The sequence below is a fragment of the Anas acuta genome, chromosome 1 (assembly GCF_963932015.1).
Source record: "Anas acuta chromosome 1, bAnaAcu1.1, whole genome shotgun sequence".
NCBI classification, from domain to species: Eukaryota; Metazoa; Chordata; class Aves; order Anseriformes; family Anatidae; genus Anas; species Anas acuta.
The window spans coordinates 117503202-117525364 of NC_088979.1; the positions used below are offsets into that span (position 1 = coordinate 117503202).

The 22163-nt window shown below is 39.3% G+C and overlaps 1 protein-coding gene across 5 annotated transcripts in view; it reads right to left on the reverse strand.

Moving 5' to 3' along the window:
• NME7 (NME/NM23 family member 7) overlaps window positions 1–22163 on the reverse strand; it is a 92524-nt gene that overhangs the window by 48260 nt on the left and 22101 nt on the right. For all 5 annotated transcript variants that reach the window (XM_068696369.1, XM_068696358.1, XM_068696351.1 and 2 more), the window contains 4 exons: window positions 16401–16511; window positions 12629–12679; window positions 9985–10192; window positions 6962–7067 (listed from right to left, as the gene is read on the reverse strand). In XM_068696369.1, the coding sequence (XP_068552470.1) occupies window positions 6962–7067; window positions 9985–10192; window positions 12629–12679; window positions 16401–16511 (476 nt within the window). The remainder of the gene's footprint in view (window positions 1–6961; window positions 7068–9984; window positions 10193–12628; window positions 12680–16400; window positions 16512–22163) is intronic.

Genomic DNA, 22163 nt, shown 5'->3' on the forward strand with positions numbered 1-22163 from the left:
ACTTATGATACATCACTATTCTGAACACTTCTCTACAGACTTGTCATTGATATCCTGCCCTCCACTATTTCATATTTTTGTTTTTGTCTTCCCTTTTCCATGACATGCTGTGCAGTTGTTTATATTCAGTTTCCTCTTCTTCACACTGCTTCATTTCTGCAGTTTTGAATTCTGATCATATCCTCCAAAACTGCAGTAGGTGCTTGGTAGTGGGCATGCTCTGTCCTTCCCCATTCCAGTCACTAATTAAAATATTGACAAGAACTGGTCCAAGGATAGATGCCAAGACTTATAAAACTCTTTTAATTTTACATGCTTATGTCTCCAGTCCAGTGTTCATGAAAAAAAAAATAAAGCTAAGCAGATGCTTATGCTGCACAGATCCAAACATGCAAATTACTTCACAGAAGGAAAATCTTGGTTTCCTAACACCAAGGGCCTCTGATGAAGGCACTGATGTTCAAGCGAATTAGACTATCTGGCTCTGATTTACCTTCCTTTATGTAAAACATACTTAGAGAACTCAAAGATAAGTAAAGCATGTTTTTCCTTCACAGCAGACATGCTGGTAAATGTCCATCGTATCATCATTATGTAAGTGAATTAAATGAATGTATAGAGTCTTGATTTATCAGTTTTCTTGGAATGAAAGTAGTTTCATTAACCTGAAATTTCCTGCACCACTCTTAGAAATGATTAAGTTTAACTATAGTATGACCTTTTCTCTAACTCATTAAGAAAGGAAATCCCCAAATGCAGTAATAAATACTCCTTCTTCATGTCTTTTTTTCCAAAATATTAAAACCTCTGCAAAAAGATGATATTCAACACTTACATAAGTCTACTGAACACTACTGGAAAACTTTCCAGTAGTATGAGATATTTATGATCTTTCTCAAAGATTGGCTGTGCTATTTTATTATTTTTTTTTCAATGAAGCATAGCTCCTTCTCTTTTCTCCTGCATCAAAATGTCAGAAAGGAATTCCAGATTCAGTCCACTTTCTCCTCTACCTTAATTGATTCAAAGGTAAAAAATATTTTTCATACTTGGAAAAATAAATGCCACTTCCCCACTAGCCACTGAAATTCAAAGTCAGTCTAAGCTGGGAAGTCAATGCCAAGTTGCTAGAACGTCATGCAGGAAATAATCAAGAAACAACATAGGCTTGGTTTCAAAAAACAAACACCTCAAGAATAGAATATCCATCATTACAACTACAGCAAAGAATGTAAAAAACAGACGTAAGTGGATGGACTATTGTTCTCATGGATGGTAATTTTTTTTTTCTTAATTCAGAAGTTGAAAACTAATTTGTTTTTATTTTAATTATTTTTTTCTCACTTCCTTAAAAATAAAAAATAATTGTCACCAGACCACCAAACACTTCAGAACACTGCAATGCCCTATCTATAATATATGTAAGGAAAATCTAAAAAACAGAGTGCATTTAATTTTACACGAATGCATTTTCTGTCTGTGCAAACCTATCTGCAAAAAGGTCTGCATCTGAAAGTGCAGTGCTTTACTAAGTAGTTTCAGTCAACTGTAGCACTGAAATTGCCATACTGCATGTGAGAATATCCAAAGGTCACATCTCAAATGATCCACTGTACTTCTTTGAAGTTCCTGCAAAGATTTGTGTTCATCTCTCTCATCACTGATGCCTCTCTGCGCTCAACTTTGTAGACAAGACACAAAGAAAAGGTACAAGTTTCTGCCTACAATGAGGTGAAGTCCACAATGTCTGCCTTCTACCTTTCTATAATGTATACTTATAGACAGAATATATACTTTTGGATTACTTATGAAAAAATTGTATTGCTGTTTTTTTCTAAAGTATGAGAAAACAGCTTTCTGAAAAGCTTGTTCTACTTCTGAAGTTTCCTGGAAATAAAAGTAATGAGTTACACAAACTTAGGTCTATTAAAAAACCCAGGGTGAGAATAAATAATTTCCAGAGCTTGTTTATCATTTTTAAAAGTTGTATCTAATGTACACTAATTAGCTTGCTAAAACACAATGAGATAAATATCTTGACCTGAGAATGATGACAGATTCACACCTCTCCTATTACATCCTCTTTTTCTTTTCCAGCTTATTTCCTTTCCTAACCCCATGCACGTAATTAAATTTAGCACACTACAGAGGTGAATTGGACAGGTTCACATTGACGTCTTCTCTCTTTCAAAGAGCAACAGGTCTGTTGCATGTCAGGAACAGCTCTCCAGTTGTTTTCAGTCAGACATATAATCTACTACAATGCTGGATTTTAGTCTTCCTCTCTCCACCATCTCTTGTAAAGTAACTTCATTTGAGGTAAATTGTGTTTCTGCACCTGCTGCAGACTGAATTGCTGTCCTTGGTATTCGTTTTGACAAAGTTAGATTTTGTCTTTAGAGCAAAGAACTACTCTCAATTACAGTTTTTCTGACTAAGTCTTTACATAAATAAGGAAATATGATTCTTATTGTCACCTGTCATGCAGCATTTTGCTGATCAATATACAGCTTTGTGACTTACTAATGCAGTCCAGAAAGTATTAAGATAGGAAAGCTGGCGATAGCTCTCTAACATTTATCATCTACTCAGAGCAGGTCTAAAATCATATTTCCATTGAATATCTTTTCCATTTGGAAAAACAAACAAACAAACAAAAAAAACAGTCCCGCTCCTTTTGTTTTCTGTGAGACTTAAATCTTAATTGAAGAATAATGTGGTAGACAGCACCATTAACTTTTTCTTTTAAGTACAAATAAGGTACAAGGGTACAATTTACCAGTAATATTAGAACAAAATCTCAAGCTTAGCACATCCTAGGAGAACAAACATAGCTGGGTAGACAGCCACACACCTAGAAGCCCTTGAGTCCATCATTCTGTGATTCTGTGAGACCACAGAAGCTCCTTTGCCTTTTGGTAGGCCTTTCAGTTTGCATCAGGTCTAATGAATTGCCAACTAGATATTTTGCTTTTCAAGTTCATGGTACAGTTCTAGCTCCAAATCTGTTTTTGGCAAGACTACAAGCCTCCCTGTCTCAGCTTGGGAGTGCAGAAATGGAGGCCAGGGCTTCAACTTGCAAGCTCTGTGCTGTAACCAACATACACGAAAAAGTGAAAGATAACACACTTCTGATCTCAGCCTTTATAGCCTGATCATAATTATTTTCATCTTTTTTTTTCTGCTTGTTTCACAAGGGAACCAAGAAAAAGTCACATTAAAGAAACTTTAGGCCAAGAAAGTCATGAAATATCAAATTCTAATTCCTACAGCAAACATGACTAACCTGTTACACGTAATAAATTAAAGTTAATCCCACTCAGTGACCTACAAAGCACTGTTTCTGCTGACAAAACAGATAGTGTAGTGCTGTAACTAATGTTAATTTAAAGTGCTAAAGAGCTGTGCTTGCTAGTTACCATCTTCCTTGGCTGAAAATTGGTCCCAAGACAGGAGAAGGAGGAAGCTAAAAGACACTGAAAAGCGTGGCAGATTCCGGAGGGGTCAAACCAGGCCGCATCCCTCAGACACAGCCCCGGTCAGACTGAGTCTGCATGGAGCTGCGTCACGTTGCTTTTTCGCTCTTTCACATCCCAGCAAAGAGGAACAGGAGTGCTCTTGCAAGCCCTCTTCAAAGTTAAAATACAGCCAGTTGGCTGCTGCCAGCTTCCCAGCCAGCCAGGGAAGTGCTTCAAGTCCACTGGGAGGAGCTGCTAGAGAGCGAGCTAAAGCTGCCTAGTCCAGGGCACAAGTTTCAATGGCCTTCCCAGATAGTTCTTCAATTTCCCAGCTGCTGACCCTCAACAGAAATTATGTGGACACCAAACTGATGAAATAGCTATTTCTTTCCTGCTCTGAGGGGCACACATGATGCATGTTCTCTGAGGACTGGTGGTACCACCCCTCCCTGCCCCTGCACCACCAGCTGTGTGAGCATCACCTAACCTCCCCAGCACCCCTCCTCAGGCCCCAGGGTTTCTCTGAAGCCTGCCAGGTACTCTGGGTACTCTCACTTACATTACCTGTCACCCTCCGATGACAGGCTGCAGGTGGCAGGGCCCAGCACCACATGGCGGCCTGCTTAGCGACTGGCATTGCTGTGTGCTGGCTGGGAGCAGGCCTCCAAGGCTGGAGATAAAACACACTGTGAATTTCCACCACTTCAGCACTGGGCGGGATCCTGTAAACCTCTACAGTAACCAAAATCAGCTACTAAGAAGTAACTCTGTCCTTGAATTAACAGATGCAAACTGGAGGTTTGATGCAGCCTTTTGACAGCAAGGGAAGCTCACCAAAAAGCTTCTTTGTTTACCTATGGCTTAAGCAAACCATTTTCTGGAACTGAAAAATATCTGCTATTTCCTTCTAAGAACTTGTTATGCAAATTACTCAGCTCAAAAAAAGAAAAAAAAATGGGAAAAGGACAGGAAAGTAGAATTCAAATCATGAATTCAGTGAAATGTTCCTGCAGAAGACTACGGCTCTGTATAAACTCAAGCGTGTAAGTGAAACTTCACATAATTGTACACGTGTAATGAGCAGATTATATTCATGGTAATTAGATAAGTTCAAAGCCTCAGCAGTGCATAGGAAATTACAAAAAGGTTTATTTTTAGATACTCAATACTGAAAATTTGTAGAGCACAAATCAAATCTGCAATGCATAAGAGGCTCTGCTGCTCTGACCCACATAACTTCCCTCTCTGTGCCTCAGTCGCGCTGCTGCCTGACACTGATGGCTACATGGGATTTCATCCCCTCTCCAGCTGCCACATTTCACCTTGCATTCTTCCTGCTAGAAATGGCAGGAGTGGACGGCCACAGTGAGAGGTGTTGTTTCCTGAGGGGGAGGCAAGTTGCTTTTCTTTAAGACCACACGGTCTCCTACATGCTATTTTGCCTAGAGGGAAGCTCATTAGTTGCTATAGCACCTATTTTAATTGAGATACAGGAGATGCTGCTGGAACTACCAGAATGTCTCAGGTATCATCAAACTGCTACTAATAGCTGTTAAAAGGGAGATGAGATGAGCAGGGCCTCACTCCTCTGTTACAGACCACTGAGTCTGAACAGGTTCCCCAAATTCTTTCGACTCCAAAGCAATCTCTAAGGGGAAAGAGGAATGGTGGCACTTCTGCTGGGACAGCCTGTCACTGGATACATAGTATGCAAAAAAAATTAAAAGCTCTGTAATCAATAGATGAAAAAGGTTATGTCCCTTCAGCTTTAAACCAGACAGTTTAATTGCAAGAGAGTTATTTCAGAATTAAGACTTCCAAAAGCTGCTGTAAAGTGAGTACGTAGCTCTCTACTCTGCTGTGCACAGCTCTTCCAACTGGTGATGGTGCAAAAGTGCTTCCTGCGAGAACCAAGACTTCCAAAAGGGATACCACTCTGTGATAGGCTAAAGAGGACAAGAAAGACTAAGGAAGACTGAAGACAAGCTAAAAAAGCCAAATCCTCTTCCTTGGGGCATTCCTGGCCTATCGGGATGATGAAGCTGGAGAGTCCCTGCAGCCTTTGTGAAGGATTCATCTCACCTCAAGCTGCCCACTGGGAACAGTCCAGACTCAATGCAAAGCCACACCAGTGTTCTCCACCAAAAGGGGAGATCGCTGCCCAGCCACAGTGACTCTTCCCTCCCTTAAGCCCACATACAGAGGGGAGTGCAAATGGAGTAAGAATTTGTCCCTTGATTCAGAAAAAAATCTGAGTAGTTCAAGACAAAAGAAAAGTGTCAGACAGGGCACTATGAAATCTACAGAAACAAAGAGGATTAAAATGAAGAAGGCCTGGGCTCACTAAATAAGAGTCTAACCCCCCATATGCAATAGAAATTACATCTCAAGTATGAAAATACACAGCTCAAGCCATCCACTTTGCTATTTTGAAAAATTAAGGACCTTCCTGCCACAGTAAAGTTTGCCTCTTGCAAGTGTTCAGCTAATATCATAGTTTCACCTGCTGTCCAGGTAAGAGGAACATCATTCTGTCTTTGCTGACTTTATCAGTAGCAAATACGGTGCAAAGAGATCAAAGAGATAACAGGCCTTTTACCAACAGTAAATGCAAGACTCTTTCTTGTAAAAGCCATTTCTTTCACCAAGCCCTTTAGACATGAGGTGTGAAAGGCCTGGAAACTGCTCTGGCCACTTCCACTGTTTCTATTTCAGCTAACCAGAGAGAAGTAATTAAAATGTTGTGGTGTGGTCCACATCTTACCATGAAAAACCTCAATGTTCTCACGTGGCAATATTTATTCTGCATTCAGAAATATTTTTGAAGTGCAAGAACCAAAATATTTTACTGCAGTCACTGCTCTTACACATGTTCTTCTATCTAAGTAGAGCACACAAAAGTGAGATTATTTCTGCATGGCAACAGTTGGGACAGAAAGCATCATGGAGTCCAACAAATGTTTCAAGATTCTGGCTCCCTTTCACAGAGTAAATAAGACTTCGCTACTTTCCATCCTCACTGCAGTCAGCAGAACAAGATTGGTATCAGAACAAACACCCCTTTGCTAGCAGTTTTAATGTAACATGTTACTGTGTGAACGGAAAGCCCTGCAATATAGACAGATGTTCTGCTTTTACTTTGCTGTGGGAATGCTAACCTCTCATAGATGAGTCTGGTGGACAGACAGGAGAAAGGATATGGTAAACTGTCACAGCCAGATTCATTGAATCTCATTTATAATTTGATTGTTCTTCCTTATTTTCACCTCTCACTGCTTATTCTGAAATTAAAAAGCACCCAAACAGCACACAACCCATGGAAGTAAACTGCAGAAATAAAAAAAGTGCATGAAAGATGAAGTATTTGCATACTTTTGTACATACTATGAAATATATCCTGTGTTCTTGCAATTTCACTTTTTGCAAAAAGAAGTAGCACAGGAACGATCATGGGATACAGCAAAGCACACGCTGGTTTCACCTCCACTATCTGCATTGCTTACCTTCATTAACTGCATGAGGCTTAATAATGCAACAAGTACAGTTTGTGAATTTTGCACTGTTGACTGGTCCACGACCTCCACTGGAGGGAAAGAACAACTCCAGCTCCTGAAAACAACAGTAATTTAACACATTTTAGTTTTATCAAGCTACATACATCAAACATCAACTTTTACCATAAGTATCCATAGTCACAGAAAATAAACCTTAATTATCGATTTTTGTGCTAAACACTTTTCCCCTACAATATTCTCTCAAACATATCTTTCCCTCTCTGGCAACATTACTACAATCATAAAATCACAGTTTGAATACTTCTTGCAATTTTTTCCCTTCCACTTCTACAATGCAATCTATTTCCATTCAGAGCACTCAAAATGCTGCTGCCACGATCAGTTGGCAGAGGTGTACCCAGTTTTCTGAATTCTCTCTTTCCTCAGCATCTTTCCCAAATCAACTCCCAGATAGACACATCATTGCTTCCCTTTTCTCACACCATTTTTTCTTCCACATGAGCAAAAATGCAGTGAGCATCCAATTTTTCTATATAACTGACCTCCATCCCACCTGCTTACAACCATTTTTTCCTTTTGTTTTAAACCACTGAACTTCATCTAAAATTGTTGACTCCCTTTTCATGACTTACTGACCCCCCCTATTTATTTATTTTTTTGGTCTTAGTGAATGGAAGCTGATGAACTCAATTGCTCTGATTTCTGGGATGGATCAAAAGAACTTCTTTGCCTCCAATTACTTCCTTTCTTCCTGCCATTGCTATTCAAGTATCATGAAGCCTGGGTCTTAGACCATACTGGGGTAAGCCTGACATCCAAGCTTTTTTCCTCAGTGATATTTTTTTTTTACTGTTCACTACCAGCTTCATGCTTCTTTCCATATCATTTATTCACATAGCTTACACAATCTGCCAATAAACATTAGCCAAACGCTCGAGACACAGATTCCATTTAAGACCTATTGGTCAAATTAAGTAAGAGAATTGATGAATTTCTATTTAAGGGAAATAATAATATCCTGGAGATATTACCACCAAATTTATCTGATTTTTTGTGTGTAACAGTAACAATGCTAAAGGCCATTTCCTGGAATTGTCTCATTTAATTTACTAGTTGAATTCAGATGAAATAAACTTAACTATCTCACAGTCTTTACCTCATGGCATTCTGACAATTCCTGTAATCCTGACTTGAACAATTATACAATTTTAACTAATGGATTTTCCAATGGAAGGGAAAGTGTTTTGTTTTTCTCCTAGAAAATGATCTACAATTTAACTTCGCATATCTGAGGCAAAAGGGTTAGTTTCTTACATCTGTCTTCTGATGACATTCTTCATGATTCGAAGACCTTGTCCCACTCCGTTAACCAATGTTTGCTCTAAAAGCAGCAGCCAGGAAAAGGCAGCAAAATATATAAAACATTTAACACTTTCTTTTGCCTCTTAAATGCCAGAAGAGTGAAGCAAATACATAATGCTGATGGACTGGGATAATGAAATGCCAAACAAAAACCCAATGGTGCCTTAAAAATAAAATATATTTAATTTATGCCTAATATAAACAAATCCCCAAATTTGGCCTGCAGAAAGAGAGACACCACCTTGCACTAGAGGGCTACTTTCACTTATCATTTAGCCCAAAAAAGAATAATGCAGTCTTCTTCTTTAACTGTTTAGTTCACAATACATTCATTACAGGTGGCTGGGACTTTGGTTTTCTTTCAGAAGAGTTTGTTTAGGCCCCTCTATCTCATATTTCTTTCTTTTCAGGAAAGCTTCTGCAAGCTGCAGCCAGCTAGTTTCCATGGCAGCTGCAATACAACCATGTAATACTGGACCTACTAGATTAAAATAAGCACAGGGCTGCTAAATTCAAAATTTCAGTGGACTTGTCAGAGACTGGTATCAGTAACACCACAAAGATGCACACGTCTGCAGAAGTTCAGCAATATAATAGCTCCTGTCAAAGAAATACCGCTGATGAGTGAGGCTTTCAAACTGCCTTTTAAAAATAATGAAATGCAAGAAGGACAACAAGCTTAAGACAAAACACTTAATTAAATTTATAATCAAAGTCTTGTGCTAAAAGATGCTCTCTCCCCTACACTCTCAGTTCAAAAGCTGGCATAGCTGTCGTGGCAGTACACAAGAACAAAGAGAAACGTTTCCCTTTGTACATGAAGGCATCTGGCTATTTAATCTGAACTACAAAGACTTTTGTGACTAAAAAAAGTCACTTCACCAGAGATCAATTTCATCCAAACTCTTTCCAAACACATACCATCTCCACCAAACTTGCCATCAGAAAAAGGGCTTCAGGTCCTGAACGTGATTTCTTGTCAAAACCAGGGACATGCAAAGAGGCCCAGCAGGCTGGGCTGGCCTAGAGCTAAGGTACCATGGTGCAATACCAAATAACTGTTAGGTAAACTTTGTCCTAGCCATTGCTTATCAGCGTATCTACCCCACATCGATGCACATGAATAGGCACCTAAGTTTTATAGAAATGCTGGTAATATCTATCACCCAGCCCCAGGGTTTTTTCTTAACTCTAACAAAAGACACAGACTGCAAACAAAGCAAAAGAGAACCAAACTCATCAATGCCAGGCCCACTGTATTACCTTTCAAAACACAAAACAATACAAAATGTTCTGTCTTCATAAATATACATTATGAACAATAACAGCAGAGAAAAGTGGGCTGCAGGCAGAAGACTAGTGAGGACTGTGGAGGAGAACAAGTAAGTGAAACGCAGAAGATGGCAAAAATGACCAAGCATGCTCTCCTGATCAAAGTGCCCAAGATTTCCCTTTGTGACAGACATAAACACAATTTATCTTTACAGACAGTTTATTTTTCCATGCTAAGAAGGAGCCATGAGGAATACCTAAATTAATTCTGAACTCAAATGGGGAAAAAAAAAAAAAAAAGAGGAATTCCTGACCCAGCTGTGTTACCAAATTATGTTAGTAAGAAAGCTAATTAATAAACTCAGTCAAAAACTTACTTGTGCAGCTGAAGCAACTGAATCTGGGCCATGAGCTGCATTTCTAATGCCATCATGTCCGAAGTTTGCTCTGATGCTGTCTGGTTCATCAGTTTTAGCCACTGCAGAGTTTGCAGGCCCCAGTAACGCTTTCCACTTACAAACTGCATCATCTCCCAAGATTTCCATAGCAACAACGGGACCACTCGTTATAAAATGGAGAAGCTCACTGCAAAACAGAAACAGCATATGGTGATACAGGCTACAAATTAAAGCCAACAAAAACATACTATCCAGTGGAGATGCTCAGAAATCAACTCAGCAAGGCCTTGAGCAACCTCATCTGACTTTGAAGTTGTCCGGCTTTGGGGAGGAGGTTAAACTAGGTCATGTGCAAAGTCTCTCTTCTTACTATGATTGTAGAGAAAGAATCAGATAACACAAACTAGCTCAAGCTACTGTGTAGTATGTTAGGTTTCAAAATAAATTTTAAAAGATCAGTACTGGTGATGGTGAAAAAGCCCCCTGCTAGTGATTTTTCTGACAGAAATGATTCCTAAGCATATCTCTTCTGCACAAGTGACTTTCAGGATCCTTACGTTTGCCCTGTGCATGGTCCTCACTGACACAACCTCAGTGCTGCTGTTAGGATGGAGTGCTTCGCTTGCCTGGCCTCTGCGCATGCCAAGTCAATGCTTGCCCAGACAAAATCCAAAGCAGGAGAGGAGGGAGAAGTAAGATTTGGAAAGTTTGGGAGGAAGGCAGGACTTAAACACAAATAAGTTACCACATTCTGGCATAAGCAGAAATTATCTCATTTTGGTGGGATGAATACGAGAAAGTAGAAGAGATTGTCAGGAGCAGCTTGCCTCCTATCCTGACCATCTCACAAGAAAAGCAACCACCCAAAATTCGAAACCCAGATGTTCTATTCAAAAGAGAAAGAAAAAAAAAACTCACAGCTATAATTCTGTATCTTTACAGAGCATGCATAATGACAATCCTGTCTTTTCACTGTGTAGTCTGGACAGAACCAACAAAAGAGAAAGTTTATTCAATGCTTTTTGCACTATTTTTTTTTTTAAAGGCTTTACACAATTCTACTTGTGGACATGAATGCTTCTCCATGCATCCTTTTCCTAATGATCATTTGTGCAGATCAGTGGGCATGACAGAAGACTACTAGCTCTTTGCTGAAGGAAAAATACTAAAACTATAAAGAATTACATAAACATAAAGTATCTACAGTGGGAAAAGCTACTGGATACTATTAGAACTCATGTTCTCTTCTTGAGAGACTGCTTCTTTAGGATAGTTAAATGGTTTATGCATATACATACCCAAGAAGGAAACTGATTTCCACAACACTCTTTACTGTGCAGTCTAACTCTGAATATTACATACATTTATTTTATAATTTTAATTCTTTAAAATGAAAACATTATTTTCCAAAGTAGGGTTGTTGTTTTTTTTTTTTTTTACTATTCACCAAACTTGCATTGACCAGTGAACTTGCAAATTAAATCTGAAAGTAGTCTTTACAGACAAGCAATAAAATGCTAAATATAAATGGGTCGCAGAATTTACATTTCACCTGCTTGAAGATTTTTGCTCTACTTGGTTTGTAATTATTTATAACTATTTGTTTGTAAATTAGAGAAAAGTCCTGTACAGAATATGTAGCTGATAGGACTGCAGGATGGGAGACCAGTTACATCACAGAGGACAAAAGCTCGTGGTTCCTCAGATAGCTACCATTAGTGTAGATAGATACCTGTGAAAAAACACCACAGGCAAAACTCTTGCTTATTTATCAACATATTCAAACAAACTTAGTCTGTGAAGAAAAGGCAATTCTAAATCTTCCTCTGATCTCCAAAGTGGTCAGGCATAGCCTAGAGTCACATGTCTCAGTGAAGGGCTTGGGTTTGGATCCAAAACAAATCAGTTGCTGTTGCAAAAAAGCTGTCAGATCCTTATACCCTGGCACTTCATAACAGCACTGAAATCAGATCTTTTGACAGTGCAAAACCATGTTCCACATAAAACACAAGGCAGAGTGACACCCTCTTCCTGAAAGAAGTAGACTATAAAACGCAGAGAGGGAAAAGAAAGGTGGTTGTTGAAAATGTCTGGGACGTAAGTGTCAGCCTGATCAGTTACAGAAAGACTAAGGTTTTCCATGTTAGGAAAAGCAGTCCAGCATCACCGAAGTTTGACATTTTGCCCAAGAGTAGCAGTACGATAAGCAATTGCCTCATGCACCATCCTTTCAGTTACCTGTGATTTGGGATACTTGCTACAAATCAGTTCTCACAGATAAGTGCTTCCCCACAGTTCTCATTACCTGCAAGCTCTACCCTGATCCTGAAGATGCTCCTTCTTTTGGCTTTGAAGTTTTGCCCTGCTTGGAACATTTTCTTTTCAGAGAGACCAAAGGCAGTCCCCTGATATCATCAGGCTGTAAAAGTGAGAGTTAAAACCCTGGATAGCTGGAATAAGGATCTGTCCCTGGAGGAAGATTAGCAGTGTGCATACTTTGCAAAGAGCTGCACTCAACTAAAGACAAGCTCAGATGTTCCCATGGTCTTGCAGTGAAAAATACAGCAAAGGAATCATGTGCATTCAATAAATATGTATGTCAAGCTGAAAATGATATACCTACTTATAAAAAGGTTTTGATTGATGGTCTACGTAGAAATCCACCGCTTCTTTTCTGGAAGAATAAAAAGATCCATATACATATATGCATGTATGTACATATAAAAACCCCTGAAAGCCACAAACTACCATTCATCAATATGTTTCTACAGGTAATGTCTTCACAAGATGGACAGCTTGTGGGGTGTTCACGTCCAGTAACAGAAATTACATTTAACTTTGTCATATTTAGCACGGCTAGAGGTGTAGTTGACTTCTCCTTACGAGCCTGTTCTGGAAAGGAAGTAATCACTGAAGCCCGTAAACACGGATTTTCAGGGTCACTGCTGGTCCCCACATTCTCAGGTTGGAAAACAAACGCAGCACAGACACCCTCTTGATAAGCCATTTACAGTTACATGGCTTTCATCTTTCAGCTCTTTTTCAGTGTGTAAGCTAGTTAATGAGGTCTGGCTTTAAAACATAAATAAACAATTTATCTGCTTCACTGGAATTTATTTCCTTATTGAGGCTGGTGTTTGATTACACTGGAGCACAACAGAATATTGCATAACCTTGTTTCTACTCAGTAGCCACAAAAATTACAAGTAACATGGACAGCACAATGTCCTCCATACTAAAAATTCTTTCTCCTATACTCTTCTACTTGAAAACTGAATTTGGTCTTTTACTTCTCCTTGGGGAAAACACCAGTTACTACACACTGCAGTCTCCCATAGCAAGGGGTTTCCATAATGAGGAGGGCTCCTCACGGTGTCAGGTAAATAAAGGCCAGCAAGCATATACAGTATGTCTGGGCTCCAGCTGCTACCTAGTCTCAGTACCTAAGCACCCAGCTAGCACAGCACATGTTGCTGCAGGCTAAATGCCAGAATATTTATCACTCAAATGGGGTGGTGGCCCTCTCCAAGCTCTGCATTGTCATAGCCATGCTGCTAGCAGTGTTGCGCTCAGCTAGCAGGACTATGCAAGTTTCAGGGACCATGGTGCAGACCCACTTTCCATCCACCTGTGGGCACACCATTCTTTGGCTTTCCACCTTACACCTGCTGCAGGTAGCCAGCCTACTCTCCTCCTGCTTTTTCCTTAGCTGCTTCCCGTGTTTAACTCTTGCTACATCCACTGCTTCCTCCGCATGGCAACAGCTAGAAGAATCCACAAGGGTTTTCAAGTCTAGCCCTGTTATTTTGCAACTGCAACTTCCAAGTTCCAGTTTGGAAGTGCAGGCTTGGTCTTGGCTTGCTCCAGGTGTGTACAGTCCTGGTGTGTACCATGTTCTGAAGTGGGAATTTGTGGAGATGGACAAGCTCTGCAGGTGGACTGGCAGCTGAAAGCAAGCAATATTGCCCACCCTTAGTCTGGGTACAAATCTCACAATCAAAGCAGAGATGCAGAGAGACTGATAGAGTCCCATCTTGAAATTTTTTTTTACCTACAGAAACAGTCTTCTGAAATTTTCAGGTCTCCATGATCTTGCTCACTTTGAGCAGCCCCCTCAACTGAAATAAATGACCTGCATGTATTCCAAACAACAGACTCAAAGTCTGAACGAAGTCAAAATACCATCATCTGCTGTGCAACTTTTCATATCTTTCTCCATTTGCAGTCCAGACTTAAGCCTGATATTACCAGAGAAAAGAAATAACCTAAAAAAGAACCTAAAAATATTTCAATTTTCTTAACCTCGACAAAGATTTGAACAGCCTCAACTTTTTTTTTCTTTTTTACTTTTTTTTTTTAACTAAATGAGTGCCTGCACATTGAAAGTGAATAGTTTCAGTTCCATGTAAGTATGGGCCATTCAAACTTCAAAAGATTTTCATTGACTACACAGATAACATGCTTTCCTTCCATTTCGTAACTCAGGCAGTGACATTGTTCAAAAATTACGCTAGTCACTGGAATTCTTGCGATCTGAAGCTTCAAACATATACTCTGAAAATTAGTCTGGATGTTTTTGCTTCCAATTCACTACTTCATCAGAATATCCTCTTCTGAAACTAATTCACTGAATAACTTTGGAAAGCAAATGGGAAAAAGTATGCAGTACTCAGTATTATTATTTCTGAACATGAAGAAATATTTGCGGGATGTTTTTCTGAAACAAATTGAGCTCTACTACTCAGTTAAGTATTCCTATTTCAAGAAATACAAAATTGCAATTGTGCTGTATAGCTTAGCTCCTTTTTCATTTCATCTCACTCGTTATTTCTCTGCTTATAAAGAAAACAGTGTTCATGTGGGAATAATAGGCTCAGCAGACTCAACTGAGATATGATTAACTTAGGTGACTAGAGAGCTGACCTATCAAAGCAGGTGCCTGCCCTCACTTTTATATCTTGGCTACATTTTTTACAGAAGGCATGAATCAAGTTAACAGAGATTGCCAGATAAATGTCAGTAATAATTTCTTTACAGAAAGCAATAGATGATGACAGTTTGAACAAGCATGACGGATCTTCTCAGGGGGAGAAGACTTTGGCAAAGCCATGGTTTTATCATTTTAAAATGGCATAGTCACAAGAAACAAAGTATATATTATGCAGAGAAACCACAAACTCTCATATAGTATTTAAATATATCCAGTATTGCAGCTCAATCTGGTGCTTATTAATCATTATTTTCAATTTTATAAGACGAGCAGGGATATTTTAAATAGTAATAGGCAATAAAAGTTTAAATCTCCAAGTTTCCATTTCCTTCAAGTCACACGACTTGGCTCAACAGTTCTTCAAGTTCTCAGAAACTGAAATAAAGAACCACCCAACACTTCAGGATCAAATATCTCAGACTGCAGGAGAGCAAGCCAAAAAATGCTAGCTTGAAAGACATTGTGAATTCTAAATTGGTGTTACAAACCTGAACTCATGAATGGGAGTTGTTTGAGGGAGGATCTGGGACCAGTATCAAACACTGCAGCAGATGAACACAGAGTCAGGAGGAGGGAGTCACATAGTTGTTTTATCAGGATTTCAAAAAGCCAAAAAGGTTTTGAGCTGGGGCAAAATTGCTACTGACCTCACATAGAAACCACAAGAATCCATTATAATGATATTATTTAATACGGATAGCTTTTCTTTTGAGAAAGATGTTATATATCAACAGGTTTGGCAAAGCAGCAACTGAGAAATTGTATGGTACCCTTGAGGAATTCTTCTAGGGTAAATTAACCATCTGTGTTCTTTCCTCTGCAAAATGCTTTCTCATATTCCTGTGGCTGAGTGAGGCAGGTGGAAAGCAGCAAAGGGTGGGGAGGAGTAGAAAGATGCATGAGTAAACTCTGTTCAACCCTGCATTGAGATCAGAAGATCACTTGCTTTGCCTGGGACTTTTAGTCATTAAAAAGCAAGCAAGGTTGTGGGAGCAGAAATTAAGATGATGGATTGACTAAGAGTGAAGAAACTCACTCCTTTTAAGACAACTGAATTATAATCAGCAGCATGGTTTGTATCAGGAATCCATGAGGTGAGCACATACAGACGTGTGGGTAATAAACACTACTGAATTGCTAAAGTAATGCTAGTCACCTTGGATTCATCCAGAGACATTCTATATTTAATCACCCATACTCATTTGCACAGAACTCTGTAATACTTAACTTAATTCTCTACATGCTTTCAGAAACCTACACATGATTATGAAACAGATGAGTCTTCCCTTTATTACTCACTGGAATGGATTTAATGTGTGGAACAACATGGGATAGCTACAAAGAATGGCCTTAACTGCACAAAGAATATTTAGATACAATAGAGCTGACCTTAAAAATTCCTTACCTTGAAAGCATCATCATTCTGGCCTTAGTTATTGTAAATCCTGCATTAATAATGATATCTACTAACTCTCCAATCTTGGGTGTTGCGTCAGGTTTAATCAAAGCCAGCGTTCTGGAAAAGAAAAAAAAAAAATAGAAGAGAAACTGCCAACACTTCTTTCCTTAAAGCTTTTAGTGTGCATGTCGAGTTTATATTCAGACAGAAAAACATCACATCAAAGAGAGAAATTCTGCCACAGTTAAGCATCCCAGCCCCAGTGTCTCATCAATTTCCACGCTGTTCTTGAATGCCTGTGCAAGACATTATTCTGATAAGAATGAGCTTTGCACAGTCCAATTTCCATGGCTCCTAAGCCAAGTCAGCCCACAGTGTTCCACCAGGGATCACTATTTGCTGGCTTCTCCCCTCACTCTGAGAGCAAACAATCTGGCTGCTTCCTGAAGTGGTGTGTACCTCTGTTCCGCAGTAACAGCTACCTTTCCTACCCCAAGCTCGGAGCAACTGTTTCACAATCAACACTCGAAGTTTGCTGCTTCTCTTTCAGACTTGAGGAATTCCTTGCATGCTGAAAACTTGTCTGTTTTTTTGACATTCTTCCCACAGAATCCACATAATTTAACACCTAAATTGCTTTTTAAGTGCAATTTGTCTGAGAGATTTTATTCAGGGATTTCAGTTGCAAGGATCCAAGGAAACATCTAAAGTTGGTAACTTCACAGTCTCACAATTGATCTTTAACAACAGATAGAAAAGAACTGTTTCCTGGTGCACAAAAGGTATGAGGAATATTCCGTCAGGAGGAAGTATGATAGATTTATCAAATTTCTGAAGCACATCTCTCTCCTGCTGTAAGGACAGGTAATTTCTCTATGCTCCCCACTCCCTGCTCTTTGGTAGAACATAACTCATTTGTTTCCTTCTCCTTAACCTTGCTCAGCTCCCTATGTAAATCATTACATACATAAAAAGCTGTTAAACTTCTCTCTCTAAAAATATTACTTAAACATGTGTCTCTACCATAAAACTCAAAGTGAAATGATTGTTTTATTACTACTTTTTAAATATTTGGATGTCCCAGTGAGAAGAGGATCAAATTGTGCTTAGCACGGTACATACACTTCATGATATTATGCAGTTGGAATGTCAACTGGCTGACACTGTTAACAGGCACAATAAAAGGTTACGAAGGGAGGTTTTACATCTCTTTTACTGACTGACAGCTATATTCTAAGGGAGACCAATCCCAAAATCTCTACAGTCTCCCCCACATCTTTGTTTCCAAGTACATCCTGTCTTCTCAATAATTATCTTTTTATACTGTACATCCCCAAGGCTAGGACAGTTTTATTAGTGTGCTTTGCATTGGACCAAGTATACCATCAGCACTAAACGTATTATTAATCAAAAGTAACACGCACAGAAAGAAGGTCTGTAAAATGGCATTTTCTATTTGCATTCATCTTGTGGTGAGTCAGCTTCAAATGTGCTCAGCTTACAAATCAACAGATGATTTATTCAGCCCCGTATCTCTGAGACTCCACGTCTCCAACAATCCTAAAGAGCTCTTTCCATCTTTTACACTGTTTCCAATAACGAAGGCTACCCAAGATAGATTTTTTTATTGCAGTACTTCCATAAACGCAAGGTAAATAACTGCAAATTTCTCATTTTATTTACCAGCATAGCGCAGAAAGCAACCCCTAGGTTTGCAGCAACATATTCCAGTGAGAGCAAATATGCTGAGGCTACAGGAAATGGATGAACTTTCACTACATTTACTTTGAACCTCAAGTGACATGAGATTGTCAGATGCTTTGAGAATAGACAGACTATCTGCTCTACAGCAAGTGTAAAGGAAGGGAGATGTCAGGGCCAAGAAATGGAAAGAGGGAAATTTGAATGCATGTAACGTTTCATCTGAAAGCAAGCGAGAGGCATAGATGACCTTCACGGCTCAGAAAGAAGCATAGATTTCCTCAAGCATCAGAAAACTAATTTACACAGTTCAGCATAGGCCCAGATCTGTTGGGAAAAATAACCCAAAAGGCTTGTGGACTAGGTGTAGGCAGGCAGTTAGCAGATACTGCGTTAGAGTAGTCAGCTGAGCCTATGCTTTAGTCCATCAGTGTAAACCAAAACTGGTTTAGCCTTGTCTTCAGACCAGGAAAGCTGACCTCTGGCCACTGTACAGGAAAGCGTACCAGCATAACTCATATGGCCCACAGACTGCTCAACACCTTTCCCAAGGATATCACAGCTCCACTACGTTTTGGGACACTTTATCATATGACAGGATGTGCCATGTGAATCAAGGCACATGAGGGGGAGCAGCTGTGTGCTAGACTGATGTGCACACACAGTCAGTCACACAAGGCATGATGTGCACCCTGGCCTAAGAGGCTCTCAACTTTCTCGTTTACCATGAACACCAAGGATCAAATCACTGGAATAAGATCTCCAGTGCACTTTGCATTTCCTTGAGGAACTTTTTTTAAATCTATGTTACTACACAGGCTGTTCAGCACAGACTGCTAATACTAGAAATAAACTGACCCTTATTTTTCTAATTTCAAGCTTTCCAGTAAAACTGTAATTCCTAGCAATATGTAATGAAGCATTACATTATCAAGTAATTTCCCTAGAAGACATTAATAAATACTGCACTGAGCAATTCCTTTATTATCTTTTCTCGAGCACTGCTGTATAAACTGTAACATTTCAGTATGAGCTTTTCAGAGACACATGGGGTAAGAAATAGCATAATTCAGGATGCTGAAGACTGTTTCTGAGATTGAATTTTGATTCATGTGCCCTATTTTTAGTTTTAATTAGCAATATGTTTTTGTGGTTTGACGTGATGCAGTCTGCAAAGTACTTTTTGAAACAGTTTTATGTCTAGGAACAAAGAAGAAAGAATTAAGCATGTTTACTTACATTTTCAGAAGGACTGGATGACAGTACTCCAGTGAGTACTGAAAAAACAGAAGATGAGAAGTGATCAAAGGAATGGTGCACAACCCATGATGTGGCTATGCCTGTGAGATCTACTTAATCATAGGACTTATGCATGTACAGTAGCTTATGTCTGGTAGGGGATGAACCATTAATTATGTCAATGACTGGAAGCATATTAATAGCATATCCAATCATAAAAGAATTTGAGTATTTCTGGTAGAGACACAAGCTTTCTCATACAATTTTCAAAAACGAAGGTATTAGCTGACTCTGAGTATAGTCTGTTTAGAAAGGACACACTAGTCAGACAATTTTTTATGTCAGGTTACAACCACCTGGGATCACAACTGGAAGACCAGAGAAACAGAAATCACTTTTATGGGTAAGTAATAGGTAGGCAAGCATGTGCTTACTTACCCATCTTGGGCATGGTTTGTGATCCTTTCCTTACAATGCACTGAGATGGGAGTGGGAAGAAAAACAATCAAATATGGCTGTTTTTAAAAATTGACCCACGACAGAAGAAAAATAAGTGTAACAATCTGAAGCTATATTGAATTGTCATTGAACTGTCATTGAATTGTCATTAGCCTAAATCAAGAAAGGGCCTGTGTAAAAACTGGTCTCTCAATACATCTGTTTTGTGCCTCATGTACCTAGAGTCACACTTGCTTTTCTGAAAAAAACAAAGGCCCATAATTGAAAAATCTTTTTTTTTTTTTTAATGTACATTTCTCACTCTTCTTTATGGGTCTTTTCTGGCCCTGTCTCCGTGCATATTCAGTCACCAACGACTGTACCTCTGAAGTCAAAATAAACTACAAGTAGTCTTGTACAGCACAAAGGGAAGAAAAGGGAAATGTTTCTCTTCAGATGACATCTACAAAATCATTAGTAGAATTTCAACTACAAATTATCTTTGGAATTATTATGTACTGTGTTAATCTTACTGTATCTATTTAAGTAGTAGCTCTAATAGCTGCTGTAAAGGCTGCTAGGCCCAGGCCAAAGGGACAAACACCCCACATGCAACCATTTTGCCCAAGGGCTCCTTCACTATGACCCTGTTTACCCAGTGAAAGCTAGCTTCTGTGAAGAAAGCAGATTTTGAGGATCCCTTGCCTGTTTAAGACGCCTTTCACTGTGTTCCCCTAGGCCATTCTGAATATGTAACACCACTTGCATATCTATGTTATCTTTCAGTCGACATTCCTAAAATGTTTTCCAAACAGCTGACATGTCATAAATTCCCTCCTTCCTTTTGTAGAGCAGTGTAAAACCTCACCCACTCTCCCAGGACCACCTCACTGACACAACTCTGGTGTTGCTGACTGCAGCATTGCTGTAGACACATATAGCTTCCCTGATGAGAAGAACATGCCATTTTATCACAAGCTACTTTTTCTTGGTTTAACTGCATCAGCACCAGGGCTTATGCTAGTTTAGGCAGAGCAGAAAATACACAGCTATAAAAAGTTACATTGATATAAAAACCCTAAACAAGACAGATGTAATCTACCCAAGGCTCCAACAAGGCACACCGAGAGCAGTAACACATACGGAAGCCCTCCTTTGCTATTCTCTACCTGCTTTGCTACTCTTCCACCATTCCCAACTCCAGTTTGAAGAAAAAGTACCTGAAGAACTCCCTCTGGAAACTTAAGGCAGTCATTTCCAAGTCAATGTTTTTGTGAGGTTAAGACTAAGAAGAGTGTTAAAACTTGCAGCTCTTCCTGTGTGCCCAGTTATTTACACCTCTTCAAAAAGAGCTCAAAATAAGCCCACATAGTTGGAGGGAACAAGCAACGAGCTGAATAGGGCTCCCTGGAACATCATACCTAAGAAAATATCCTGTACTCTTTTCAAAAAGAAGCTGGAGCAAATTACATAAATTATAGAAAATTTCTCATTTGCAAATTCAGAAATTACCTGCAGTGCAATCAAATCAGATTTAAATTCCTTGTAAAGTAATCTTCTTGTCATTTTATTAAGTCTCTCATGATATTTTTATTCTTGGATGGGCTCTTAATGTCCTTCCCAAAGCAAGTCTTTCAAATGAAAAGAGACAATGAGTCTTACCTTTACCCATTATAAATGAAATTTGTCATAACAAACAAGCCTGACGATTTTATTGACACTCCCACTCTACTCTTCCCATCCTCATGATGCATTTCAGGAAATGCTGAAAACATTCTCAGGAAAAAACAAACAAACAAACAAAACATATCCATGCTTGGAGAAGCAATGGAGAACGGGACTCTCATTCCTGTTTTTACTGTTTTCAGTTACTACTGAACAGAGTAACTGTTCAGTAACACAGAGTAGATCTGTTTGGTAAGGTGCTAGGTTTGTGCACAGACTCCCGGGAGACGGGTGATAGTTTTGCAAGATTCAGGACTTCAAAGCGCAGCACGCATCATGGTTACCACACCAATACTGCCCCAAGAGAATACAGAAATCACAATACTGTTGCTGCCTGCTCTGAGGGGAGTAACAAAGCTGAACTGGAGCCCATGCTTTTCTCCTCAGCCTCTCCTCTTTTGAGAGACCTGGAGGAGGCAGCACTTGACACCATGGATAAGCTGGCCTTGAAGATTTATCACGTGGGAGGGACAATCATGGGTTTTCCTACAAGCAGGGAACACTTTGCTTTCCTCCAGCCATCAGTATGCCAGATCCCTTCCAACTGCATGAAAACCTGTGAGTAATTCATCTTCTCACCACAATAAAGAAATCTTATCTCATTTCCAGCAAAGAACAACTACTTTGAATCCCCAACCACAAAGTAAGATTTCAAAAAACAGGTAT